The sequence below is a fragment of the Amblyraja radiata genome, chromosome 15 (assembly GCF_010909765.2).
Source record: "Amblyraja radiata isolate CabotCenter1 chromosome 15, sAmbRad1.1.pri, whole genome shotgun sequence".
Taxonomy (NCBI): Eukaryota; Metazoa; Chordata; class Chondrichthyes; order Rajiformes; family Rajidae; genus Amblyraja; species Amblyraja radiata.
The window spans coordinates 33,254,490-33,281,162 of record NC_045970.1 but is presented as its reverse complement, the minus strand read 5'-3'; the positions used below and the strand labels follow the sequence as shown (position 1 = coordinate 33,281,162).

At 39.6% G+C, this 26,673-nt stretch overlaps 1 protein-coding gene across 1 annotated transcript in view; it reads left to right on the top strand.

Moving 5' to 3' along the window:
• The window catches only part of smc3 (structural maintenance of chromosomes 3), a 65,214-nt gene that overhangs the window by 13,675 nt on the left and 24,866 nt on the right, over nucleotides 1–26,673 (top strand). The window contains exons 8-20 of the mRNA XM_033033992.1: nucleotides 1,823–1,940; nucleotides 7,111–7,286; nucleotides 8,158–8,238; nucleotides 8,759–8,923; nucleotides 11,201–11,322; nucleotides 12,706–12,919; nucleotides 13,848–13,951; nucleotides 14,589–14,688; nucleotides 15,274–15,434; nucleotides 16,005–16,146; nucleotides 16,470–16,620; nucleotides 23,194–23,346; nucleotides 26,021–26,172. Of these exons, the coding sequence (XP_032889883.1) occupies nucleotides 1,823–1,940; nucleotides 7,111–7,286; nucleotides 8,158–8,238; nucleotides 8,759–8,923; nucleotides 11,201–11,322; nucleotides 12,706–12,919; nucleotides 13,848–13,951; nucleotides 14,589–14,688; nucleotides 15,274–15,434; nucleotides 16,005–16,146; nucleotides 16,470–16,620; nucleotides 23,194–23,346; nucleotides 26,021–26,172 (1,839 nt within the window). The remainder of the gene's footprint in view (nucleotides 1–1,822; nucleotides 1,941–7,110; nucleotides 7,287–8,157; nucleotides 8,239–8,758; nucleotides 8,924–11,200; nucleotides 11,323–12,705; nucleotides 12,920–13,847; nucleotides 13,952–14,588; nucleotides 14,689–15,273; nucleotides 15,435–16,004; nucleotides 16,147–16,469; nucleotides 16,621–23,193; nucleotides 23,347–26,020; nucleotides 26,173–26,673) is intronic.

The following is a 26,673-nucleotide window of genomic DNA, read 5'->3' as shown; positions in this document are numbered from 1 at the left end:
GTTTTGCTTTTGGATTGTTAATTTTATATTGCATTCTTGATGAAACGAATGTGAAACCTGGCACTTCACTCCAGAAACAGTGGTGAAGTTAAAGATGGAGGATCATTGATAGGTTTGGTGCTTATTGTGGTCTGGATCGGTTGGGGGAGAAGGAAACAAACATGTTTTCTGGCTTATCTTGATTCAATCCACTTATCCATCTCAACTGCATTTTGAACAGATTGAGCCATCTGCAAGCAATGTGCAGCTTTCTCTCATTAAAGTAAAAGTGCAGTTTTGAATGTTGCTTTTCACTCTGGAGCTTTACACTGTATGAAAATAAATGTCAGAATACGAAAATAGACAAAGCACAGTGATAACTGTGATTTAGGTCACGAAGAATCATTTTAAAGGGAGTTACTTAATCTGGCATATGACTACTGAAATTTACCCCTCAACCTTTACTCATTGTAATGTTTGTCTTAAGCTTTGTGTTGTGATTGCAATATTTTAAACAGTGTAGTCCATGATAATAACAAATATTTGTCTTGTGTAGTGTTTGTTGATTAAAGGAAAAATTAAGAGTACAACAAAATCACACTGACCTGATGTAGACCTGTGTATTTCCCTCCTATTTATGAATAAAATATATTTGATATTTAAAAATGGACATAAAAATGATTAATTACTAAACCTGGACTGTTATTGTTCAGTAGCTCAATTACATTGTGCTATTTCTCCATCACTTCATCCTCTTTGTCTGCCACAGAATATGTGCTAGTGGGTGAAATCTAAAATGTTTCACAAAACATTTTTGCTTGTTATGTGGAGGATAATTTGTAGGTAGCTTGCGGGAGAAAGATGGGGCAGAAATCAATTTTATTTGTGGCTGTATATTTTGGGATAGCTTTCCTTATTTGCATTAGTTGCACGTTGCACATCAATTATTTATTCATTTTAGGTTGGTAAGGTACTAATCACTCTATGAATCACAACTGCTTTGTCTTGCTCACTATGAATTCAACATGAATCACCACCTTTGGGTTTGGAAACTGGATTGCTTAATTACCATGCACATTGTTGTGACATTTTCTGAAGGGGATGCACAATGTGTATTGCAAATCATAATTTCAAAACTAATACGTATAATATTGAAAAAATGTCCCTTTATCTTGGAGTCTGAGGAAGGATCCTGACCTGAAACATCACTTTTCCATGTCCATCAGAGATGCTTCTTGACTCGCTGAGTTACCCCAGCACTTGGTGTGTTTAAAAAAAAAAATCAATTATATTTTTATAACTTTCAGGAATCTTTATGATATGCATATGATATTAAAGGAAAACGCACATGACAAACGTCTTGATTTAAGGGGATAGTGTGTTACACCCTCTCACCTTCAAGTCAACCCACACCAACTGCATTATCCAGTAGTTGTTGCTGCTGAGGGGTTTGCCACCTTTACCCTGTGGGACTGTTTGTTGAAGGTCTGTCAAGTTCCCAAGAAGTCGCCATTTTTTGGGTGGGATAAATTATTGTAGTGGTTTCTGTGCAGTATGAGATTCAGTTACATGACGTCCTAAAGTTGTTGAAGCCCGATTAGTTGGTTTATACTGTGTTTTTAAGTAATGCTTTGGAATGGGCAGTTTTTTCCATTGAACAAGGTGATTCCAGTAAATATTGAGTGGCAAATTCCATTATGTTTCAAATTTTAGTTTAGTTTATTGTTACGTGTCCTGAGGTATAGTGAAAAGCTTATTTTGTTGTGCTGTGATAGACAAGCAAATGTTTTTTGGGCCTATCTTAATAATGCATGCTTATGAACTCTGCATCTGTTTGAATTAGATTAATCAAATGGCAACAGCTCCAGACTCTCAACGACTGAAACTTCTGAGGGAGGTTGCTGGTACAAGAGTATACGATGAACGCAAAGAAGAGAGCATCAATCTTATGAAGGAAACTGGTAAGCAAAGCTGAGACTGCCTTTCACTTAATTTATTTTGGCTAAAGTTCAAAATAATACAAATGTAGATTGGGTTCTCAATGGTTCATCTTTTGATGGAGCTCTTCTGTTTGCATTAATGACTGCTAATTTCAACTGTTGTGCATTCTTTGAAGTTGGAGCATCAAACAACAGAGCTGGCTATTTGGCTCATTGTGTATCTACTAGCTCCGAATGAGATCCAATTAGTCGCAAATTTATTCTCTCAACAATAGAATGGAGATTAAAAAGGAAAACAAGCATATTTTGGGAAGTTATTCAGGTGCCAGTTCTCTTTTGATCTTCTCAGCATTAATAATGGCCTAACAAGATTTAAAGATATTGGCATGATTAATTATGCATTTTCCTTGGTGCCTTCTGATTGACTGCAAAACTGTTTTGTGTTTGTCAACTGTGGCAGTAGTGAAATAAATGGAGGACTTAGTGGCTAAATTCCAGATCATTGTGGAGATGTGCAATAAACTTTGCAATTGCAATATATTCTCAGAAAAACAGATTGATGATTGGATTAAATAGCTATTGCAAATTTGTTACATGCTGCAATCTGTAAACTATGGTTCTTGAGTTTTCATCCAACTTCAACATCGAGTCACCAATCCATGTTCTGAGTTGAGTTAAGTTTATTGAGTTTAGTTTATTGTTACATGTACCGAGGTGCATGCATGCTAACCAATTAGCAGAAAGTAATACATGATTACAATCGAGCCATTCACTGTGTACAGATACACGACAAAGTGAATAACGTTTGGTGCAAGATTAATTTGGATCAAAGATAGTAGTTCAGGACTGCTCTCTAGTTCGGGTAGGATGGTTCAGTTGCCTGATAACTGCTGGGAAGAAACTGTCCCTGAATCTGGAGGTGTGGGTTTTCATACTCCTATACCTTTTGTCCGATGCGAGCAGGGGTGGAAATCTGGGGGGGGGCGGCAGGGGCGACACGCCCCCCCCCCCCCCCTGTTTTGAGAGGTGTGGGACGAACCACCCCCCACTTTTTTGTAATCCGGATTTCAAAACCTGGTGAAATCTCCGCTTACCGCGAGACAGTGGGGGTGGGACTGCTGATCGAGGGCGCCGATTGGACGAGAGTGATGTCGGTCGGTCAGAGGCGGATGTAGGGGGGGTGGGACTGAGGATAGAGCACGGTGATTGGATGAGGGAGACATGCCAAAACATTCTCGCCAGCCCTGGACACAGACTTGCGCCTCATCCGCAGCCAGGATCAATCCCGGCTCTCCGGCGCTGCAATCGCTGCCGAACCGCCACTAGACCATCCCCGTCCCCACCCGAGTGCCCCCCACGCCCGGGGGTGACCAGAGACGTCGGGAGTCAGACGGGAGCTGTGCCCTCAGGCCCACAGCCAGCGCAGAGAAGCAGCACTAAACCCAGTTCAACTCTGCCTGTCCCGCCAGGTTAACCTACAGCCCTGCCTGGACTTGCGGGAAATATGGCCCAGGTTTATAGCCAGCGCGGAGAAGCAGCGCTTGTGTCCCGTCAGTCCAGGCAGGGCTGGAGGTTAACCCGGTGAGACAGGCAGAGTTGAGCTGCATTTAACGCTGGATTGAGCCTCCAAAGCCTCGTGTGTGTGTGAGCGCTCGCGGCCGCCAAGAAATTGTGTCCCCTCCATATTTTGTTTGCGATTTCCGTGCCTGGATGGGAGAGGATGGAATGGCCAGGGTGCAACTCGTCCTTGATTATGCTGGTGGTCTTGCTGAGGCAGCGTGAGGTATAAATGGAGTAAATGGAAGGGAGGTACACAAAATTGCTGGAGAAACTCAGCGGGTGCAGCAGCATCTATGGAGCGAAGGAAATAGGCGACGTTTCGGGCCGAAACCCTTCTTCAGACTGATGGGGGGTGGGGGGTGAAGGAAGGAAAAGGGGAGGAGGAGGAGGAGCCCGAGGGCGGGCGGATGGGAGGGTGGGAGGAGACAGCTAGAGGGTTAAGGAAGGGGAGGAGACAGCAAGGGCTAGCAAAAATGGGGAGAATTCAATGTTAATGCCATCCGGACGCAAGGTCCCCAGACGGAATATGAGGTGCTGTTCCTCCAATTTCCGCTGTTGCTCACTCTGGCAATGGAGGAGACCCAGGACAGAGGTTGGATTGGGAATGGGAGGGGGAGTTGAAGTGCTGAGCCACCGGGAGTTCAGGTAGGTTATTGCGGACTGAGCGGAGGTGTTCGGCGAAACGATCGCCCAACCTCCGCTTAGTCTCGCCGATGTAAATCAGCTGACATCTAGAGCAGCGGATGCAGTAGATGAGGTTGGAGGAGATACAGGTGAACCTTTGTCGCACCTGGAACGACTACTTGGGTCCTTGAATGGAGTCGAGGGGGGAGGTGAAGGGACAGGTGTTGCATTTCTTGCGGTTGCAACGGAAAGTGCCCGGGGAGGGGGTGGTGCGGGAGGGAAGGGAAGAATTGACGAGGGAGTTGCGGAGGGAGCGGTCTTTGCGGAAGGCAGACATGGGGGGAGATGGGAAGATGTGGCGAGTGGTGGGGTCACGTTGGAGGTGGCGGAAATGGCGGAGGATTATGTGTTGTATTTGCCGGCTGGTGGGGTGAAAGGTAAGGACCAGAGGGACTCTGCCCTTGTTGCGAGTGCGGGGATGGGGAGAGAGAGCAGTGTTACGGGGTATGGATGAGACCCTGGTGTGAGCTTCATCTATGGTGGCGGAGGGGAATCCCCGTTCCCTGAAGAATGAGGACATTTCCGATGCCCTAGTATGGAATGTCTCATCCTGGGAACAGATGCGGCGTAGGCGGAGGAATTGGGAGTAGGGGATGGAGTCTTTACAGGGGGCAGGGTGGGAAGATGTGTAGTCCAGATAGCCATGTGAGTCAGTGGGTTTGTAATGTATGTCGGTCAGGAGTCTGTCCCCTGCGATGGAGATGGTGAGGTCAAGGAATGGTAGGGAAGTGTCGGAAATGGTCCAGGTGTATTGGAGTGCCGGATAGAAGTTGGTGGTGAAGTGGATGAAGTCAGTCAGTTGTGTGTAGGTGCAGGAGGTTGCCCCCAAAGCAGTCGTCAATGTAACGGAGATAGAGGTCGGGGATGGGGCCCTGGTACGTATTGAACAAGGATTGTTCAACGTACCCGACAAAGAGGCAGGCGTAGCTGGGGCCCATGCGTGTGCCCATAGCTGCGCCTTGTGTTTGGAGGAAATGGGAGGAGTCAAATGTAAAGTTGTTGAGGGTGAGGACCAACTCCGCTAAGCGGAGGAGAGTGTCAGTGGCTGGGTATAGGTTGCTCCTCTGGTCGAGGAAGAACCGGAGGGCTCCGAGGCCATCCTGGTGGGGGATGGAGGTGTAGAGTGACCGGACATCCATGGTGAAGATGAGGGGGTGAGGGCCCAGAGAGTGGAATGCGTGGAGGCGGCGGAGAGTGTCTGAGGTGTCTAGAACATAGGTGGGAAGGGATTTGACCAGGGGGGATAGGATGGAGTCAAGGTATGTGGAGATGAGTTCGGTGGGGCACGAACACGCAGAGACAATGGGTCTGCCGGGAGAGCCGGGTTTGTGGATTTTGGGGAGAAGGTAAAAACGGGCCGTGCGGGGCTGGGGAACGATGAGGTTGGAAGCTTGGTCGGGCAGGGCGTGGGAATTGATGAAGTCGGTGATGGTGCTAGAAATGGTGGCCTGGTGCTCGTCAGTGGGGTCATGGTCCAAGGGTAAGTAGGAGGAGGTGTCCGAGAGTTGGCGCGTGGCCTCAGCTTTGTAGAGATCGACGCGCCAGACTACCACGGCACCTCCCTTGTCGGCTGGTTTGATGACCCAATCTGGGTTTTTGCGGAGTGATTCAATGGCAGTGCGTTCAGAGGGGGAAAGATTAGAGTGAGACAGGGGAGTGGAGAAGTTGAGGCGGTTGACGTTGCGGCGGCAGTTCTGGATAAAGAGTTCCAGAGCCGGGACTTTATGAGAGGGGTTCCACGAGGAGGGGGTGCGTTGGAGACGGGAAAAAGGGTCATCATTGGGGGGCGAGGACTCCTTCCCATGGAAGTGCGCTGTGAGGCGGAGACGACGGTTGAAGCGCTCCAAGTCATATTTTGTGTACCTTCGATCTTCCAGCATCTGCAGTTCCTTCTTGAACATAAATGGAAGGGAGGTTGGTTTGTGTGATGGTCTGGGCTACGTCCACAATTCTCTGCAATTCCTTGCGGTCTTCGATGGAGCTGTTCCCAAACTATGCTGTGATGTATCCCGATAAAATGCTTTCTATGGCGCATCTGTCATAGCTTCAATATGGGTGGTCCAGGAGAAGTTGTTGGTGATATTTACTCCTAGGAATTTGAAGCTTTCAACCATCTGTACCTCGGTACTGTCAATGCAAAATGGAATGCCAATGAATGAAAATTCACCAGAGATGCTGCCTGGCCTGCTGAGTTACTCCAGCACTTTCTGTCCTTTTTTGTAAACCAGCATTTGTGTCTTCATTTTGTAGGTTGTATAATTGGGATGGCAGTCTTGTGAAAAATACTTTGGCATCTTCAGTTTGATTTGCATTAAAGTTTGGTTCAGATTATGAAATACAATTTTGATCTTGGCACAATTACACTATGAAGTGTGCTTTCCTGACTTCAATAAAGAATATTGTTGGAGCAGCGCAGAACAAAATTTATTTTTCGAAGTTAGACACAAAATGCTAGAGTAACTCAGCAGGTCAGGCAGCATCTCTGGAGAACAAGAATAGGTGATGTTTCGGTTTGGAACCCTTCTTCAGACTGAAAGTAGAGATGTGGGACTGCGGGGAGGGAAATAAATAGGCGAGAAACGAACAAAACTTGGCCGGCCACAAATTACCTCGGAAAGGATGGAGCCCATAATGGCCCATTGTTGGCTGGGGTCTAAAGAAGGCTTCTGACAAAGTCACCTATTCTTTTCCTCCAGTGATACTGCCTGGCCCACTGAGTTTGTGTCTATCTTCAGTATAAACCAGCATCTGCAGTTCCTTCCTATATGCTTTACTTTTCATTTGGTCGCCTACCTGAGGCCAGGGTGATACTGCAGAGGGGAATCTGAGATTTCAGAACTGTTTGATTTTAGGATTCTTGTCTATCACTTTAAAGATGAATTTTAGATCTGATTGGCATTTGTTTTACAAAGAACCATTTTCTAATCGATTTCGGTACATTTTGCAGAGGGTAAAAGAGAAAAGATTAATGAATTACTGAAATACATTGAGGAGCGCCTGCATACACTAGAAGATGAAAAAGAAGAGCTGGCGCAATATCAGAAATGGGATAAAATGAGAAGAGCCCTGGAATATACTATTTACAATCAGGAACTGAATGAGACGCGTGCCAAACTTGATGAGGTAAGAGAGAACGGAACCTTTTTTTGCAAACGTTTAAATTATCTCTGGAATGTTTCACTGTGTTAATACCTATGTGTGAACTGAACAATGTAATGTACGGTTAAAAATAACGGATTCAGTGGTGGGGGAGGAGGGGGAAGAATATTTCAAATGACGTGTTATCCCATATTTATTCCACGCGTTTCAGTTTTCTTGGTATTTATTCTTGATTATGTGCGACTCAGTTAAGTCGTGTGTGGATTTAGTGTTTTTATCGATATTTAATAAGAGATTGTATCTAGAATGAAATGTATTATGACTTAACTTTCTTGACTTTAATGCTAAGAATTCAATTGGCTTGGTTGATTTATCAGAATGATTCGGGAGGATGTTATTGGGACTGTAGGGCTTGAGTTGTAAAGAGAGGTTTGATAGCTTGGGTCTTTCCTCCTTGGATTGATGGTGGGTAAGAGGTGACCTTGTAGAGTATATAAAATGACTGTTTTAGATAAGATGATTGGTCATGGTCTTTTTCCTAGGGTAGGGTAGTTTAAAACTAGCTTTTAGGCAAGAATGACAAGCTTTAAGAGGGTAATTTTTTCTCATAGAATGTGGAAGGGGGGTATATGGAATAAGCTGCCAGAGGATCCTGTAGGGGGTAGGTAGAATTACAATGTTTAAAAGGCATTTGGACAGGTACATGGATAGAAAAGGTTTAAAGGGATATGGGCCAAACACAAGCAAATGCAACCAGCTCAGGTAGTTGTCTTGGTCAGCATTGACGAGTTGGACTAACAGGTCTGTTTCATGCCGTATAATTCTGAATCTATGACTATCATACTTGTTCATTTCTATTTGGATTATCAGAACCCATTTTTTTGTTTTTCTACAGCTTTCTGCAAAACGAGAGACAAGTGGTGAGAAATCAAGGCAACTGCGTGATGCACAACAAGAAGCTAGAGATAAAATGGAGGTAAGATTTTTCTTACCCTGCTGTGAATTTCAGTTTTTGGAGTCAACAAACGCATTTATATTTTCTGTAGATTATGTTCTATTTTCGGAAAGACAAGCTTTAACCAAGGTCATGTCAACCAAACCATTTCCCAACATGATCTTATTTTCAGAAAAGATCCTTGCTTTTTAATAGTGGCAAGAATTCTGATTTTTACCTTGCATATATGCTTTCACTTAGATTAGATTAGATGTGTAGGGTACAAATTCAGAGGTCAAGCCTTTAGACTCATCTATGTGTACAGGTTTGAAAAGATTAAAATAATTGTGCTTTTAGTTAATTAAATACAAATTTTGAATTATTTTTCTATTGACTTGCATATACCTAATTGAAACTTCTGATGTTTTTCTTTATCCACTTTTTTGTTAATTCTATGGAGTCTATCATTCAACTGATCATGCACCATGTAGAATGTAGCTTTGTTTGTTTTACTATCTTATTATTTATATTTGAAATAAACATCTCTCTTTGGAAAATCAAGGATATCGAGAGGGTAGCACGCGAGCTGAGAACAAAAGTCTCATCAATGAAGGAAGAGAAAGAGCAACTAACACATGAACGGCAAGACCAGATTAAACAGAGGACTAAGCTTGAGTTAAGGACAAAGGATCTTCAGGATGAGATGGCTGGGAACAGTGAACAAAGGGTAAGGAAATGAGCACTGTTCGGTTAGCTATTGAATGAGTTGGGGTCGGAGCATTGGGAGAGGAAAGTTGGTCACGGAACAGCTAGACTGTTGCAAGAACAGGAATTTTCTATTGCATTGTTTACAATCTGGGGTCTGGCCCTTAAATTCAGCCTACTCAGCTACAGAACGCTTGCTTCTCTGATCATCCGTTTAACTATTACAACTCTAGATTAAAATATATATATCTCCTGTTGCAAGTGTGTCTGAGAAATACAGGAATTTTACTTTTATATTAAAATATTTCTAATGCACTTCAAAGATCATAAACAAAAATAATTCCATTCCAATGGAATTTTCAAACTTGAACTATTCACCTGAGTAAAAGACATAAAAATCATCAAGGCGTGATGCTTGGAACATTTACTTACGCAACAATTAGTTAGGAAGTGGAGTATATTGCCTAAAAGCGCCTTAAATGCAGATCTGGTTGTGGTTTTCAAAAGGGATCTGGACAAATATTTGAAAAGAACAAATGCTGAACTGCGGGGGATAGGGGTTGAGAGGTGAATGGAATAGACTGGATTGCTCTACAAGAGTTTGTGTGGATTTAATCTTGAGTGGCTGCTTAGTGCAATAATTATTCCATGATTCTTTTAAGAGATTTCTATTTATATAAAATATAAGAAATAGATCTCCTAATATAATCTGAATTTCAGATGGTTCTTTAATCAAAGACAAGAACATTAAGAGTGTGGCTTGTAAAACAAACGCTCCAGATGTTTTTGAATAATATACATTTATACAAGCAGTTTTAGTTGAATAAAAGTATTTCCAGAAGCCTAATCGGATACAAACAGGCACCATTGTGTAGTTTTCTACCTTTCTATAATTTTAATACAATCCATAATAGTCTTTTTTCATCATTCCACTATAAAGGTGTAAATTGATTATGTGATAGACTTGTACATCTATATTACTAAAAGTCTGTTCTTGACTGGTTTTGGCCATCTGTGCTGCGATTTCCGAGAGAACGCCGCCACCTACGGCCATCATTTTTGGCCACCTTGCTCAGAGCCCCCCTCCGCCGTATGTGTGCCGAGGATTTTTCCCGTCGATGACAAATGACAGAGATATTAATGATTTTACAAAATTCCCCATTCTCTCTGCTGCCCCTGCTGGCGGCAGGGGGGAGGGACTATAAAACCAGGAAGTGGTGTGCCTCAATCAGTGTCTGCAAGCTGGAGGAAGGCAGAGGGTCACGTTTCTCTGAGCTGTAAATAACACTGAACACATGTCTACTCAAATGTAAGTGTCCTTAGTGGTTCTAAAACGCTTGCAGAATGTGTCTATTGGTTCCAAAATGTTTGCAAAAAGTGTTTATTGGTTCTAAAATGTTTGCAAAAAGTGTCTCTTTTGGTTCTAAAATGATTTTTAGGTTCTCCCCCCCCCCCCTTTCCTCTCCCCCTCCTCCCCCGCCCTCTCCTCTCCCCCTCCCTGCTCCCCACCTCTCCCCCTCCCCTCTCAGCACACCCTCTCTCTCCCCCTCTTTCCCCTCTCCCCCCACCCCCTACTTGGGGGAACAGACCCAATGGGCCTGCACTTGGTCTAGTAATATATATAAATGCCACATTCATAGTAACGTACATCAACAGCTAAATAGATCAGTTGATTGTTCTGACGCATAAAATTACCTCAAATGTAGTTCGCTTGGAATTGGACTATATTATTCAGTTAATGCTTGTATCAATCAGCCAGCTGTCCAAAAAAAAAAAAAATCCCTTTAAAATTAACTGTCAAGTGTAAATAGGATTTGAGCATCTGACATAGCGTGACCTACTCTTGCAATATACTGGTATATGATTGTGATGTTTAGATTTGAAATATTAGATTAAAGTACATTACATTACAAATTAACTATGAATCATTCTTGGAGGTGATATTTCCAGTATTATTTTGTGTGACTTACGGATTGAATTGTGGCATTGGAGTCCCGAAACTCTGATAGGCATTAAAAAATGTGAAGGCACCCTTTCTACCAAGCCACACTTGTGACAACACAATAAATCCTAATTTGCCTCTACAGGACACGCATATTGCACCAGAACCGGCATACCCATGTTGTGATTTTGATTTGCACATTTCCTTGGTTGATTCTGTTCAGTTTGTCAAACAATATGCACAGTATTTGTAATATTTGATCCTTGAACTGTCTTCAAATTGCTATAGTAAAGATGTGGATTAAAATAAAATGCACTGATTTTTATGCTTGCATTTTCGCTTTTCTCTTTTTTGTAGAAACGGCTTTTGAAAGAAAGGCAAAAGTTGCTGGAGAAAATAGACGAGAAGCAGAAGGAACTTGCAGAAACAGAACCAAAATTTAGTACTGTTAAAGAAAAGGAAGAAAATGGGATAGCAAGGTCTGTAAAAAAAGTTTGACATAAACTGAAAGCCAGAGTCAAATAACTTGCTTGGTGTAGAACTGGAAGACTTGTGATACCTTTGTATGTTGCTGTTTTTGAGGGCAAACCAAGCAAGTAGGTGAAGACATTATTACTTGCTGGGAACTGTTTAATCTAGTCCTTGGTCTGTTTGTATATTCCAGCAGAGGTCACTGCTCAGCAACCTAGATAGTACACTGATTTAAGTGCTCATAATACATTGACATGCTCATAGTTTCCAAATGGATGTAAACTTTTAAAAGACGATTTCCACAGAACTGTTTACAATAATGTCTAAATATTTATTTGTATAAACTACACCACAGGAACAAGCCCTTTGGACCATAATGTCTGTGCCGAAAATAATACCAGGTTAAACGAATTGACTGTGCCTGCATGTGGTCTTTATTCCTTCATTCCCTGTGCCTATTTAAAAGCCTCTTAAATGCCACTATTGTATCAGTCTCCACTACTACCCCTGACAGCAGGTTCTGACTGTGTTACCTATCTATAGCTCTCATAACTTTGTATATTTCTATCATGTCTCCTGTCAGCCTCTGAAGTTCCAGAGAAAATGATCCAAATTTGTCCAACCTCTTCTTATAACTAATTGTCTTCCTCGTTTGCTTCTTCTTCCAAGTCTCGACACTCAACCTGTAACGAGGCAACTAGATCTGCATGAACAATTCTCTTAGAATAATAGAGAAAATTTATTTTGGCATTATTCATAATCCATGCATCAGTTGACTACCAAATCTGCATGCTGGTTTGAAGTTTTCAGGGTAAATTATCAAAATGAAGATTCCTGGAATGTCCATACCAAGTGCCATGATAATGAGTATCATAGCCAGTTTCAAGCATTTTGGTTTATTTTGCATTTTTAAGGCCTTTGTTTACTTGCACACTTAAGATTCTCTTCTCAGCCTTGCTTCTTATTGTAATTTGAGTGCGCGGGCTGCAGTTTTAAAGAGTTTGAAGTTGCATTTCATTTTATGAGAGATTTGATCACCATTTTTTTAAAGGTAACTTGGCAGTAGGACTAAAGAACAACTTAGCCCACTGCAACTTGACGCATTTTGGTCTGCTGACAATATTTGGTTATGTTCTGTTGCCATTGTGAAACCCATCCAGTGTATAGTTGTTTGAAAAGGTATGCCAACATAAATTCACTTTAGCAAATATACCGATATTTTATATTGGATTAGACTAAAACAAAACAGAAAGCAATTCACTGTTGTAATTATTGAATAAAATATATTCAAAGCTCAGTTGCCAATGTGTAAGAGCCCAATGTGATAATACTGAGGGTGAACTATTAGAAGCCCTGATCTAGTTTACATTGATTTCTCTTGATTTGCTTAGGTTGGCACAGGCTACCCAGGAGAGGACAGACTTGTATGCTAAGCAGGGTCGAGGAAGTCAATTTACATCAAAGGAAGAGAGAGATAAATGGATCAAAAAAGAGCTGAAATCACTTGATCAAGCTATCAATGACAAAAAACGACAAATTGCTGCAATTACCAAAGACCTGGAGGATACAGAAGCCAATAAAGAGAAAAATTTGGAACAGTACAGTGTAAGTAATTAAGACTACCTTTGTACATTTTTATATACAGTAAACCCTCGCAATAACGGAGCACGGGGAGGGGGTGAGGGGGAGAGTGGTGCCCGTTATTGCCAATTGTCCACTATAACCAAGTGAGGGGGATGAAGTTTAACCCAAGGCCAGGAGGGAAGAAATGCGGTGTTGGGGGGGTTTAAATTCACTCGCCAGGGAACCTCAGAGACCCTAGCCTCTCATGCGGTGCGTCAGGGACGGGTCCGGTACTCATGACACCTTCATGTTGCTTGCTCAGTCCACTCCCGCAACCGGAAGTTCCTAGCTCATTGGGTAACTGCCGGAAGTGAGGGGGGTGGCTGAATGGGAACCTCGGTTCGCTATATCTGAAATCTGCTATGTAGAGGTCCGTTATTGTGAGGGTTTACTGTATTCTCTTGCTTTGTTAGATGTCTGAATCAAAGAATGTACACATGTCAGTGGTTTCTGGTCACACTGTATCTCGCCTCTGTGTGCACATCTTAAACTGGCACCATCAACACATGGTGTTCAGACAAATTAATTCCACTTGAATTTCCATCTTTCTGGATCCCATTGAATATTAGCTACTGTTTATATTGTGCGATGTATTGCGCAGTGCTTAGAGGGTGTGGTAAGAAAGTCACACTACTGTCTTTATAATGAAATGCCTCCTATATCTGCCTTGCTGTCACTGTTTCACCTCCACTCCCTCTTCTCTACACTCCTCCCTGAGACATCAAGTTGAAGGTATCTAAATGTCTCGCAGTTAATGGGTCCGACTCCCTGCAGGCACAGTGCAATTCACCAATGGGCAAACATAATGATTATAATGTGATGTATATAACTGGGAAATTCCATCACTAATTGGAGACAAATAGTTCACAAATAATTGGTGGATTGAACTTGTATTTTCATTGTCTACTAGAAACTTGATCAAGATCTGGCTGAAATGAAATCACGAGTGGAAGAACTTGACAAGAAATACTATGAAGTGAAAAACAGAAAGGATGAGCTGCAAAATGAGAGGAAGTAGGTTCAAAGAGTGAGAAGTTGTAATGTTTTTAAGTTGATGAATATTAATTGGTCTGCAAGTACCATATTGTTTGCACTCCTTGGATCTCAAAAGTATTCCAAATGTTAACGTATTAATATCACTCATCCATTGACTTACTACAGTCAAGCATAAACTATATATAGATGCTGCAGATTTTGTACTTCCGTTTGTTTTACACAATTCATGTGATGTGGTGGCCACCCCTAATTTCACTGAAGTAAGATGATAGAAATGGTTAACATGCTGTATGAATTAAGTTTAATTTAGGGTAAACACCATTCAAGTTGATTGGATTGAGTTAAGGATGGTGGATTTCCTTTCAGAAGAGACATTAGAGAATTAGTTGAGCTTTTAATCTATTAGCTTCATGAACCAGTTTTGTTTTAACTAACGCCAGCTCTTTATTTCCTATCCTTACTGGATTAAATTCTTAAACGGTGGTGGTGAATCTTGTTATTATTTCTTCAGGATTGCCTTTCCACCAAATAAAGCGCAATGCTACTTTTCTCAACGTATAAGTTGGGTGCTTGGAGCATAGTCTGAGAATAAAATAAAATATCTTTGAGGCTGTATCATAATTTTATTTTAACGCCTCTACTTTTAATTCTTAAGCTACCTATGGCGGGAAGAAAATGCTGAGCAGCAAGCATTGGCAGCAAAACGAGAAGAGTTGGAAAAGAAACAGCAACTGCTTCGAGGTGCAACAGGAAAAGTAAGTATTTTTACTAATTTTAGTAAAGCTAGTGATCCTGAAACCAAAGTGGGGTAGAATTGTGGGTTAGTTAGTAATTTAGAATTGTTTTGGATTAAGCATTGCTTATAGCTAAGTTGTGGAAAACATGTATATTGCATTCCTTTTGGGTATTTTTAATTATATGACAATTTGCTTCACGACAGTGAGAAAGTCAAGCAGAAACATTGATAATATACTACATAAGTACTGTGATTGAAAAATATATATGTTGGAGTGCATATACATTTACTGTTTAGATTGGGTAAGGTTAGAATATTCAAAAGTACTGTTTTTTATGATGTTTCACAAATGGTAATGTCTCACCTTTCCCCTTTTCCCCTTTCTTCAATTAACATTCTCTATTTGGTGCCTACTCATAAACGTATGACTGAGCGTGGGAATTTGGAATTCAAATTATAAGAGTTGGAATGGTTTAAATTTGTGGTATATTCTCCAGGATAATTTTCAGAAGTCAATTACATCGTTTTCAAATTAAACTAAAGCTTAAGTTAAATTTTCTAATATACCATTATTTCATTTACATTAAACTTTGTTTTTCCACAGGCAATTTTGAATGGTATTGATAGCATAAACAAAGTCTTAGAGAACTTTGGTCGTAAGGGCATCAACCCACATGTCGTAAACGGCTATCATGGGATTGTAATGAATAACTTTGAATGTGATCCAGCATTTTATACCAGTGTGGAAGTCACTGCTGGAAACCGGTAAACAATTTTTATGAAATTAAGATTTGATTGGAGAATATTATGTTAGATGTACTTCAAAAATATCATGCCAAATGAGGAGATTTGGCAGAACGTCACCTATTCCTTCGCTCCATAGATGCTGCCTCATCCGCTGAGTTTCTTCAGCATTTTTGTCTATCTATGCCAATTGAGGAAATCCTTTGCCTCAAAACTTTGAGGTCATATATCACAGTGACCACTCTTGATAAAACTACCTGTATTCACAGCTCCAGCTACTGTTTTAGTGTCACCGGGTAGCTTTAAAATTAACTGTTTTATGTTGTAACCATTGTGACTGTTTTATATTTTCTCATGCTAAAACAGCACTATTTATAAAGACACAAGATAAATCTTAGGATAAATTTTGCAGTAAGCCTACAGCTTTAACACTCGGGTAGTAAAGAGAAAAGAATCCTTAGTTTGAAAAATGCTATCATATTTTTCCTGCACAAATAAAATATCTGCTGTTTTGCTCGGGTACTCTAGAAAATGGCTTTCTACAGCACATGATATGCTAAATTAACATGTTTTTTTAAAAAATGTTTTTAGATTATTTTATCATATTGTGGAATCGGATGAAGTTAGTACAAAGATTTTGATGGAGTTCAATAAGCAAAATTATCCTGGTGAAGTCACTTTTCTTCCTCTGAACAAACTGGATGTTCGAGATACAGCTTATCCTGAAACTAATGTGCGTAAGCACCTCTCCTCCCTTCTATCTTTTATACTTTTTCTTGCCTTTCACAACCGTTCAAAGCTTTGAGGTAGCAAATGTTTTGAAACCCAATTCCAGTATAAAAATTTTAAAATATATTTGTCATGCAGTTTTGAAGAAAAAAATGTTCAAATTTAGTGATTGATCTAAAAGCATTTATTATTTCTGAATATCCATTTATGTAGTGTTTGTGATCCAACATATTTGATAACTAGCGATGTTGGTGTTTAATTAAATTAATTTTCAGCAGTACTTTGAAAAATAAATCATGTTTCTGATATGTAATTCTTACTTTCCAGGATGCTATACCTATGATAAGTAAACTGAGATATATACAAAGGTTTGATAAAGCATACAAACATGTGTTTGGGAAAACACTAATATGTCGCAGTATGGAGGTTTCCACCCAGTTGGCCAGAGCCTTTAATATGGATTGCATAACTCTAGAAGGTATGGATAAATAATAACTTACAATATAATGGATCAGATATCAAACAGGGTTAACTTTGTTCATTTGATGCTATCGTATTCTTAATATCGTGTCTTGTGTCATAAGCTTTCCTTTGACTATTTCTTCTATGTTAACTTGCTAAATAATTTTTAGTGATTATCACACTGGAAAGTTCAACTTCAAGCCCACATTGTTAAAGGTTGTAAAGTTATGTACTAATTTCTTGAATAAATTTAATTTCAAAATTTGTAGTTAGAATAGAATACAGATGCCAAATGTGAACATGGTTTTAATAGCCTGAAACAAAAACTGAAAATTATGGAAATATCTTTATTCATTAGTTGTGCAGAGAGAATCAGTTCTATGTTGTCTCAATGATACTTCATGACAACTGTACAAAGTTAAAGCTAAAACTTGTTTTAAAATGTAGGGGGGAAAAACAAATGGGGTTGTGTGTAATACGTTGGAGGCCAAGATAAATTGAGAGGTGCAAGTGATGTTGTGGTAAAACAGAAGATGTTTTTGAGGGTGGTGTAGTGCTTGATTTGGCAATAATTTCAGCATTTACTGTTACCAGCATACGTGATATTTTTATTTTGGATCCTTCTTATAACTGCAGGTCTAAAAGACAGCTTGTTATATTCATGCACATGATTTGTGAGTAATCTGCAAAACCAATATAGTTCAGGATATATAGACACCAAATGCTAGAGTAACTCAGCAGCTCAGGCAGCATCTCTGGAGAAAAAGAATAGGTAACGTTTAAGGTCCGAACCCTTCTTCAAACCCGAAACGTCACCTATTCTTTTTCTCCAGAGATGCTGCCTGACCCGCTAAGTTATTCCGCATTTTGTGTCTATCTTTGGTATAAACTAGCGTCTGCAGTTCTTTCCTACACATAGTTCAGAATAGAATATCTTTGAGCATAATTGTGATCATTTGGAGAATTAAATTTACAATTTGACAACCACATCTTTACTGAAATTCATATAAATCAATTGAATTTGGTATTATTTAGTACACATGTTGATTGCTATTCATAGAACTTGAAGTGATTGAATACAATACATTTACATTTTTGATTTAAGTACACACTTAAACACCTGTGATTTTTTTTTTGTAGCTTATTTTGATTTTTTTAATGTTAACATTTGTCCAAAGTTCAAGCTTTTAGATATTGTGGCTTAATTTTCAGCCTGTGCAAAATGAATTTAACATTTAACTGGTGAATTAAGTAACTGCCAGTGCACAATACTTGATCATGTGAACAATCTAGTACAACTTTTGAAGAAATCAAACAGGGAAAATGTCCATGGCATTCGTATTCATTTAATCCCATTCAGAAACACCAGGATGTAATAAAATTATTTGATTGCATGAAGCTCAGAGTAAACAGTATACATGGTGATGATAGATATAACAATAAATACAACGACAAAATGCGAAAGAAAAGAATGGTACAAAAATTGTAGTGCAAAAGCACTCAAGTACAATAACGGAATAATCAATTTATGTAGAATTAAGAGCAAGAGTACGTGGCAGCACCCCCAGAAAGAGGATGTGAAAGAGATGAGTGGTTCAAGAGTCAGATAGCTTACATTTATTTATCCCTTCAATGTTTTCAAAGATAGATTTGTAGTGTTCTTGCGCAAATTTAAAAAATGAGTTTAAAGGTTATCATTTTAGGTGAGTTTTATTAAGATTAACGCTCCAAGGCTTATGATGTATGATTATCAAGATTACTGATTCATCGATGATTCATTTGGAATGACAGTTTTGTTTAAATGGAAATTGAGGAAGGGGTCGTGAGCTAACTTTGCTTCTATTAGATGAGTCACCAACCACAATTAATGCAGAAAACTATATTTGGTTATGCATTATAATGCCCCGCCACATGGAATATCAAATTCAGGATGAGTTCTAAATCGCAATGATTTTTGCCAGTCTTTTATTTATGACATGGTAAAATGTGAAAACATTTACTTCATCCCTGCCTACCATGTTTATCGCTGATTGGAGATCGCTGACAGAATCGTCAAAGAGCTATTGTACTGGTTTAGTTTTCTAACGTATCAAATTGCAGTTTTCATTCAATTTATTTAGCGTATTAAATGGTATAACACACCAGCCCTCGTAAACGGTTGAAGGAAGCAGGAATAATTATTTGGGGTGGGAAAGCTGTTGTAAGCCACAGTTTCTCTTAAGATCCCAAATGTAAAGCAGTCTTCTTATCCACCATCTCCCATATATGAGTAAAAAGAGAAGGAAAGACAGTTGATGTTACTGAGAGCAACAATAATTTAGTAATATGAAAGAGATCGTATCGCACAACATTTATGTGCATTGCCATTTTAGTTGGACAAATTGTATTAAACTTAAAATGTTAAACATGGTGCCCTTTTGTTTGCTATTCATTGTGAGCACAATACAAATCGTGGTGGATCTCTCTACATTCACAAAATCTACAGTCAAATATCCACATTTTACCTTAATGTAAACTCATCCCGCTGAGTTTGTCCAGCAGGTTTTTTTTTGGTTTTTTATTTACAAGATTCCAGCATTTGCAGTCTCTTGTCGCCATAAACTTATTGTTTACTTGGTGGCTTTAAAAGACATAGCTACCATTTAACAATAAGATGCTGATTTGTGTTTTTAAAGTATATCTTTATAAGACCACATCAGGCCACATTATTCGCATGCCAGACAGCAGACTCTCAAAACGGATGCTTTAGTTGAGCTCCCTTGTGGCAAGAGATTACTAGCTGGGTATATCAACTAAAAATGGAAGGGTTGAGGATGTTCTCAAATCCTGAAAGTGTAACATCCCATTAATGTGGGATCGAGTGTAAAATGGAGGTCAAGATTTTCAGATAGTTCGGCCTCATCATGGAAATGTAATGGAAATAAGGCATCATAGATCTTTAAGGACAGCTTAAAAAAAGAACAGTGCTACTTGGCATCATGCAGTCTGGCACTACTATGTTGCCGTACTCTGAAGCCTTGGTTGGGCACATGTACCCCTCTGTATTCCGTGGGGGGAAAAAATTTAATGATGAAAGAACTTGCATGTTGAGGATATCTCAAAGCACATGACAAGCATATCGCTTTTTGATGTGCCTATCCCTTTTAAAGGTAATGAATGTAGTGGCCATTTTGGCCTGTTTGCATGCCATTGAGGATGGCATGTGCCTTTAAATTTTAGACTGTCCGTTATATTGTGGGTGGGATTTATGACGTGTTTTTGGGCGTGTTTGGAGCTTAGATGCTTGCGCAGAAGTTTAGTTTTTAGATTAGTTTGGAGAACCGATGGGGAAGGTTGACCCTTCTACCATGCGGGCCATACGGGGTCCACGGGAGATCTAAAGGAGATCATGCCAGATCTTACCAGTGTTACAGAGACACAAGGAGTTTACTAATGTCTAAAGTAATAAGCTGTAGTTCGAAGAAGATTGTAGTAACGAGTCGGAAGAAACTTGGATGTATCTTACTGTTTTCTAGCAACAATAAAGCATTTATTCATCAAAAGACTGTTTTGAAGTCATATCTGAGAAGAAGCTCTGAAGGTCTCTGAGTGAGCTTGCATGTGTTTAGAAGTCACCCCCTTCAACCATTCTCATCCAATAGGGTGCTAATTACCTGAAAGATATGAAAATCTGCCGCTACAATGAATGCCCTCCTGGTTTCCTTTTGATGAAGTTAATTGAGCAGGTTTATTGCTCAGCTATTTGAACAACCAAATGCAAATTAAATTTGCATATATAGCCATCACTAGTTGTACAAGACTTTGGCGAGGTCACATTTGGAGTATTATGTTCAGTTTTGGTCACCATGCTATATGAACGATGTTATTGAGCTGGAAAGATTGCAGAGAAGATTTACAAGGATGTTGCCAGAACCTGAGGGCCTGAGCTACAGGGACATTATTCCTTGGAGCACAGGAGGATGAGGAGTGATCTTACAGAGGTGTATAAGATCATGATGGGGGTATAGAAACACCAGATGCAGTCTTTTACCTACAGTAAGGGAACCTGTAGGTGAACCAAGAACCACAGGTTTAAGATGAGGGGGAAATATTTAGTAGGAACATGAGGGGCAATTTTTTTCACACAGGGTGGTGAATATATGGAACAAGCTGCCAGTGGAGGTAGTTGAGGCAGGTACTAGCATTTAAAATAGTTTTGGTCACGTACACGGATAGGAAAGGTTTAGTGGGATATGGGCCAAACATGGACAGGTGGGACTAGTGTAGATGAACACCTTGGTCAGCATGGGCAAGTTGGGCCAAAGGGCTGTTTCCACACTGTATGGCTATCACGATCGGTATGGCAGAGTTGGGCTGAATGGCCTGCCTCTATGGTGTCCAACTTTTGACTATATCAGATATTAACTGACTTTTAAAATCTCAATGAAGGGAGACATTTGTTCAACGGAGTATTCCACTGAAAAAAAATCAGTTTACTCAGGAAAAAATGAGGTTGCCACACAGTGGACAATTTGAGAAGGATGCCTGGCTCAAAGATGGAAGATCTGTTTTAATCAGGTGCCACATGCGATGGAATACTCCAAATTGAATAAATTGTGGCCTCCACTTTGTTTTAAAGCTTGATCTCTTTTTAACATACAACATACTTTATTTTTTCCAAAATAATTGGATCAATTAATTCTGTGCTAGGGAGTAAACCCGTGAGCTTACCTGAAACATGAAAGTGGTGATCAAGGAAAATGTCTTTGGCATGAAGTTTGTGTATATTTTAATGGATAAAAATGCTCATTGAACACTTAAATTTGGGTATAAATATAAAAACGACCCTACCTGCGAGTTAAGTAGATTTGTGGCATTTATTAGCCAATGGTCCTGATTCTTCTATTAGCTAATTATGCTCATTGACTTCTGGTGTTGCATGGATCAGTTCTGAGTCACTAATGTGTAATGGCGTGGGTTAGGATAGCTGGACTGAGATTGATATTCTGTTAACCTTTTGTGTGAGACTGTTTGCAAAGGATTACTAACGTTTTTATATTATTGAAATATACATGAGTAATAATACCAATTTCATGGAACAAACAAGGTCTTCTAACCACAAGAGATAAATATTAATTTTGCTTCTACCACCGAAGTAAGCTTGGTTGATCAGTAGGAGGATTAAGAAGGCTGACTCATCCACGGTGCTGATGATGGGTTTTTGTCTGCATTTTCTCTGGCTGAACTGCCATAATTTCATTTCAGATCAAATTGATGTTTTCAGATGATCCATTTATCATTGTCAAAGTCCCTCAGACATTATTTTTAAACTTGCATCATTTTGTTTCTTTTTAATTTCGTCAAAGTTGTCACTTTCCCCAAATTCACTTGCCATTTGTCATTCATCTGGTTGCAATTACAGCTGTTTACAAAATCAGAATTTTGAGCTTGTATTGTCGATATAATTTAATGTATGATTTTAAAATTTATTTTATTTTAGTTCCCCCTTTTTATTTCTCCCTCTAACTGACTTTTGTGATTTAAAACAAGTGGAAAATTCCCAGTGTGTTTTGCAGCAGTAACCACCAATTGTCGTTGTCACTAACAGCTGGTAAATTGGACAGTTTTGCAATAGATAAGGGCAGAGGCTTGAACCCTGTCTTGGCATAATAGCTGTGAATCCAATTATTACAATTTGTAATTTTATTCATGGCCTCTAATGGCCTCGTGTGACACTTATTTAACCTGGCATTGTGACCTTTGAATGCATTAGGGTGAGAAGAAAGGGAAAAAATCTTGTAGAAATATGTAGTAGAAATTAAATCAGCTGGTTTTGTCACAAACAGAAGTTAGTATTGGAACATAGCCTCCAAATGTCAACCTAATGTTAATGTTAGGCTGCTCCTCATAGAAACTGCCTGACTGGAATTGATGTTAAAATATATGCCTTCACTAACTAGCAGTCCATTTTAGTCTCTTGACCCAAATTGGAATTGGCCCGACAATGTTCCAATTATATTTAATAGTGTCTGGAGATAGCATGCAAAGTAGTTCATATCTCTGTTGTTGACTTGTGATTGCATTTAATTTTTAGTCGATGGCTCTTTCTGGAAGAACAACATTTGGAAAATAAACCTAACAGTCAGGCACCTGGATGTTTTTGAACTATTTACTGTTGATGTTTAAAGATTAAAATAATGTTTTTCATTTTCCTCTTCTGTTATACAGTTTCAAACTCTTACAGAAACCTTTTACTGAAAATTTTGCGACACCTTAATTTGCAAGTGTACCCAACATAGATTATACAGTAGATTTGAGAATGTATTGCTGCAATGACTTTGTTTCTTCCCTAGCTAACTTTAAAATAAATGCTTTGCATAGTATTTATTCTAGTTATTTTTGTAGTCCATCATAGCTCTTACATTAATATTCATCTGAACATCAATTCATTAAATTCCAATCTGCTCTTCCTTGTTGGCCTGAAGCATTATTCTCTCTAACCTTTTTTGGTGTTTCGAAAAATGATTAAGTACTAATCTCAAGCACGTGGCAAGAATTGTGGTTTACTACTGATGTTTGATTGTGAGAAATGTTATTAACTTCCTTCTAGGTGACCAGGTTAGTCACCGTGGGGCTCTTACTGGTGGCTATTATGACACCAGAAAATCAAGGCTGGAACTTCAAAAGGATGCACGGAAAGCAGAGGAAGAATTAACTGAACTGGAAGCGAAACTGAACGAAAATCTCCGTAGAAACATTGAAAATATCCTTCAGAAATCCTGTTTTGACATTTATAATAATGTAAAAAATGTTGGTGACATAGACTTTTATGCATTGGGATTCAATGAGGAAAAAATGGAAGGGAAATCTAATGTAATTTTCAAAAGGCTTAGAATGACTCAAAAAATAACATTATTGGACCTAAAAAGGTTTTGGGAGGTGTGGAGGTGGGGAAGGAGGAAGAGAGAGTAGGAAATAGGTTGTTTTGCCAAAAAGAAAACTAGCATGGCTGCTCGTTCAGATTTTATTAATGTAACGTGGGTGGAATTTATAGCATTGTAATTCTGAACAACATCATTTTCTGTTTCTTCAATTTGTATCTGCCAAATCCTTGCATCCAACACTCTGGAAATTCTGATAGATTTTGATTTTAGAATTCTGTTAAATTCTATTATTAACACCATTCCATTTTTTTGTGTGCTGAAAAACACAAATATTTTACCTCATGAAATGAGTTTGTTTCATTATTGAAAGAGTTGTTTTCAATGTATTGTTAAATAACTTTAGATGCACGGAGATGGGTAGAAATTTATTTTTAACAATGAGTGCTACTTTTTTTATTAGCAAATGATCCAGCAAGTGTTTACTGATTTTTCTTGTTCTGGAGGAATGGGGTGTAAGTGAAACAAAAGGAAAGAGAATTCACCTTGGCTTCAGTGACACCTCACTGTTGGTTTTCTTAGAAATAAATTGTATGAATAGTCTGTTTTTTAATCGGTTGTTTAAAACTGGGCTCCCCTGATAGCAATGAGTCAGTGTGATAAATGATTACGACCTTTTCTGCTGATGATAATGAGTGCACAGCTGTATACAAGACTTTGGAGCTGCATGATTCATCCTAAATTAAGGTCTTCAACTTAGAACAAATAGAATGCAGTTATGACACAAAACTCCGTAAAGCACAGTGCAATTTCTGAAAATAATAGTAATCGACTTTGTGCATGTTTGAGTTAATGAGATATGGTTCACAGAAAATGTCTCTTTAACTCGAGCATGTAAATATGTGTTTTAATTTGCATCATAGTTACATGTGCAGAAGTAATATGTATATTAAATAATAGCATGTTGCTGTATTGTTTTTATGTTGGTTCACTCAATTGGGAAAATTGTCAGTATGAAATATTGAAGGGACTATTAAGAGCATCTGATAACCAAAGTGAGGTTGTGTTGGTGCTGTCAAGTGTCAGCTGTGCTTGGAGGGTGGCAGACCCTTCCCTAACAGAAGAATTCTGGTTCAAATCCCATTCCAAAGATATTGCAGCAAAAGTCTTCACAGATCAGCGGGGCGTTAGAGATTGTTGGCTATTGAGATGATTGGATATGTAATAAATTATTAGTGCAGGTGTTAAGTTGGACTTTTAATTTTATATTTGAGCAGACCTCTGCTGGCTGATTTTGTTATTTGGATGGAATGTTTACAAAACATGTTCAGTACACTCAATTTGGATTTAAGGTACTGTTTTGAAGAGATGTAAATAATTATTCCCAGTGTCCAGGCCAAGATTTATCCCTCCATGAGCATTAAAAAACATGGTTTATTGTTTTGACAATTCAGGAAACTTAAGGGCCTGTCTGCGACCTAAGCTGCGAGTTTAGAAGAGTTTGCCCTGGACACAAACTCGCAGCATGGTCGACACGAGGTCCTAGGAGGTTGTATGAGGTGGTTGGAACTCTCCTTCATGCTCGAGGGAGGTTCCCGCCTATTCGCGGCCTCAACTAGGTCCCAGAAAATATTTCAGCATATTGAAAAAATTTCCGTGAGTAAATTTTGGTCGGCTTGGGTCTTTTTCACTCGTAGTGCAGTGGAGTGGGGTCGCTATTTACTTACAGGCACTCGAGGGCGGCCGTAGGCCATCTCCTTTGCTGACCGGTCATTTTGATTGGCTCATTGGAGTTTCACGACCTAGGAAGGCCTGCCGGTAGGTAAAATGCCCGCTAACTTTATTATACTTCTTAAAAGTGTCTCCACTCCTTCTCTCCCCTCTCTCCTCTCCTCCCCTTCTGTCTAAGTTCTCTCTCCTTCTCTCCTCTCCCCTTCTCTCTCCTTCTCTCTCCTTCTCTTTCCCCCTCCCCCCCCTCTCTAAAGGACTTACGGTACTCTGTGGCAGCCGTTTACCTTCCTCTTCTTCGCGCAGACAGCGCTCCTCTGCTGTCCCTGGCCCCCACCTTCGCGATGTGTGTGTGTGCGGTCGGTAGATGCAGCTCGCGGTTTCAACGCGGACGGTCGATCCAGCTCGAGGCTTTCCAGGCGAGTGCCCTCGAGCTTGAAGGTAGAAGGCACTCTTCTGAACTCGTGGATTAGGTTGCCCAAGTGGGACAGGCCCTTTACTTTGCACAAATTAGCACCTGTGTTTCCCATATTACCACAATATATTTTGACCATAAAATGTTTTGAGATATTGTGAAAGGGTTAGTAAAGTTTCATAATTTTAAGTGTCCTTCGGGGAGTGTGGCGGGGAGTGGGGAGTTTGGGGTTGAATTGCAAAATAAACCATTGCTTTCTTCATTTTTGGATGAATGATCTTGTCTAAGAGATCAAGAAATCTGTTCAATACATTAAACTATTTTTGCCTATTTATTACTAAGTAGTGGCTGATGGATTAATTAAGTTGCTCTCGCGACACTGCTGTGATATACTGTTCCTTAGCACCACATACAGATTAATAATGAGATTGATCAGTTGATGAATCAAATGCAGCAGATTGAAACACAACAGAGAAAGTTTAAGGCATCACGAGACAGCATTCTTTCAGAAATGAAGATGTTGAAAGAAAAGAGGCAACAGTCTGAGAAAACCTTCATGCCTAAGGTACCAATCCAATGATTTTTTTTTACATAGGAGGCAGACATGTCAGGTATATGGAGTTCCCCCAGTTAATGTTTCCTGTTGCTCCCTCTTCCCATGTTCTCATCAATTTTACTCTATTCCTCCTGCCTCGTACCCATATTTTAATGCAAACCAATACAATTTATGGTGTCCATTTAACCAGTCAATCTTTGTATTTGGAATACAGAGGAATCTGGGGCACCAGGAGTAAACCCACAAGGTTATAAAGAAAACAAGCAACTCCCCACAGCTTGTGAAGTCAGGATTGAACAGAGGTCACTTTACCTGAAATACAGCACCTCCATTAGCTGTGCTGCCCATATTTCACAAAAAAATTTTGTTTCCTTATTCTTTACGAATAATGTGATTCAAAAAGTAGTTTGGTTAGTGGTGGACGAGATTGCAATTTCAATGAAGAAAATTGTGCTGGGTGGAAATTCACTCAATTTAGATCATTATTTTTAGTTAAGGCAATTTTTCCAT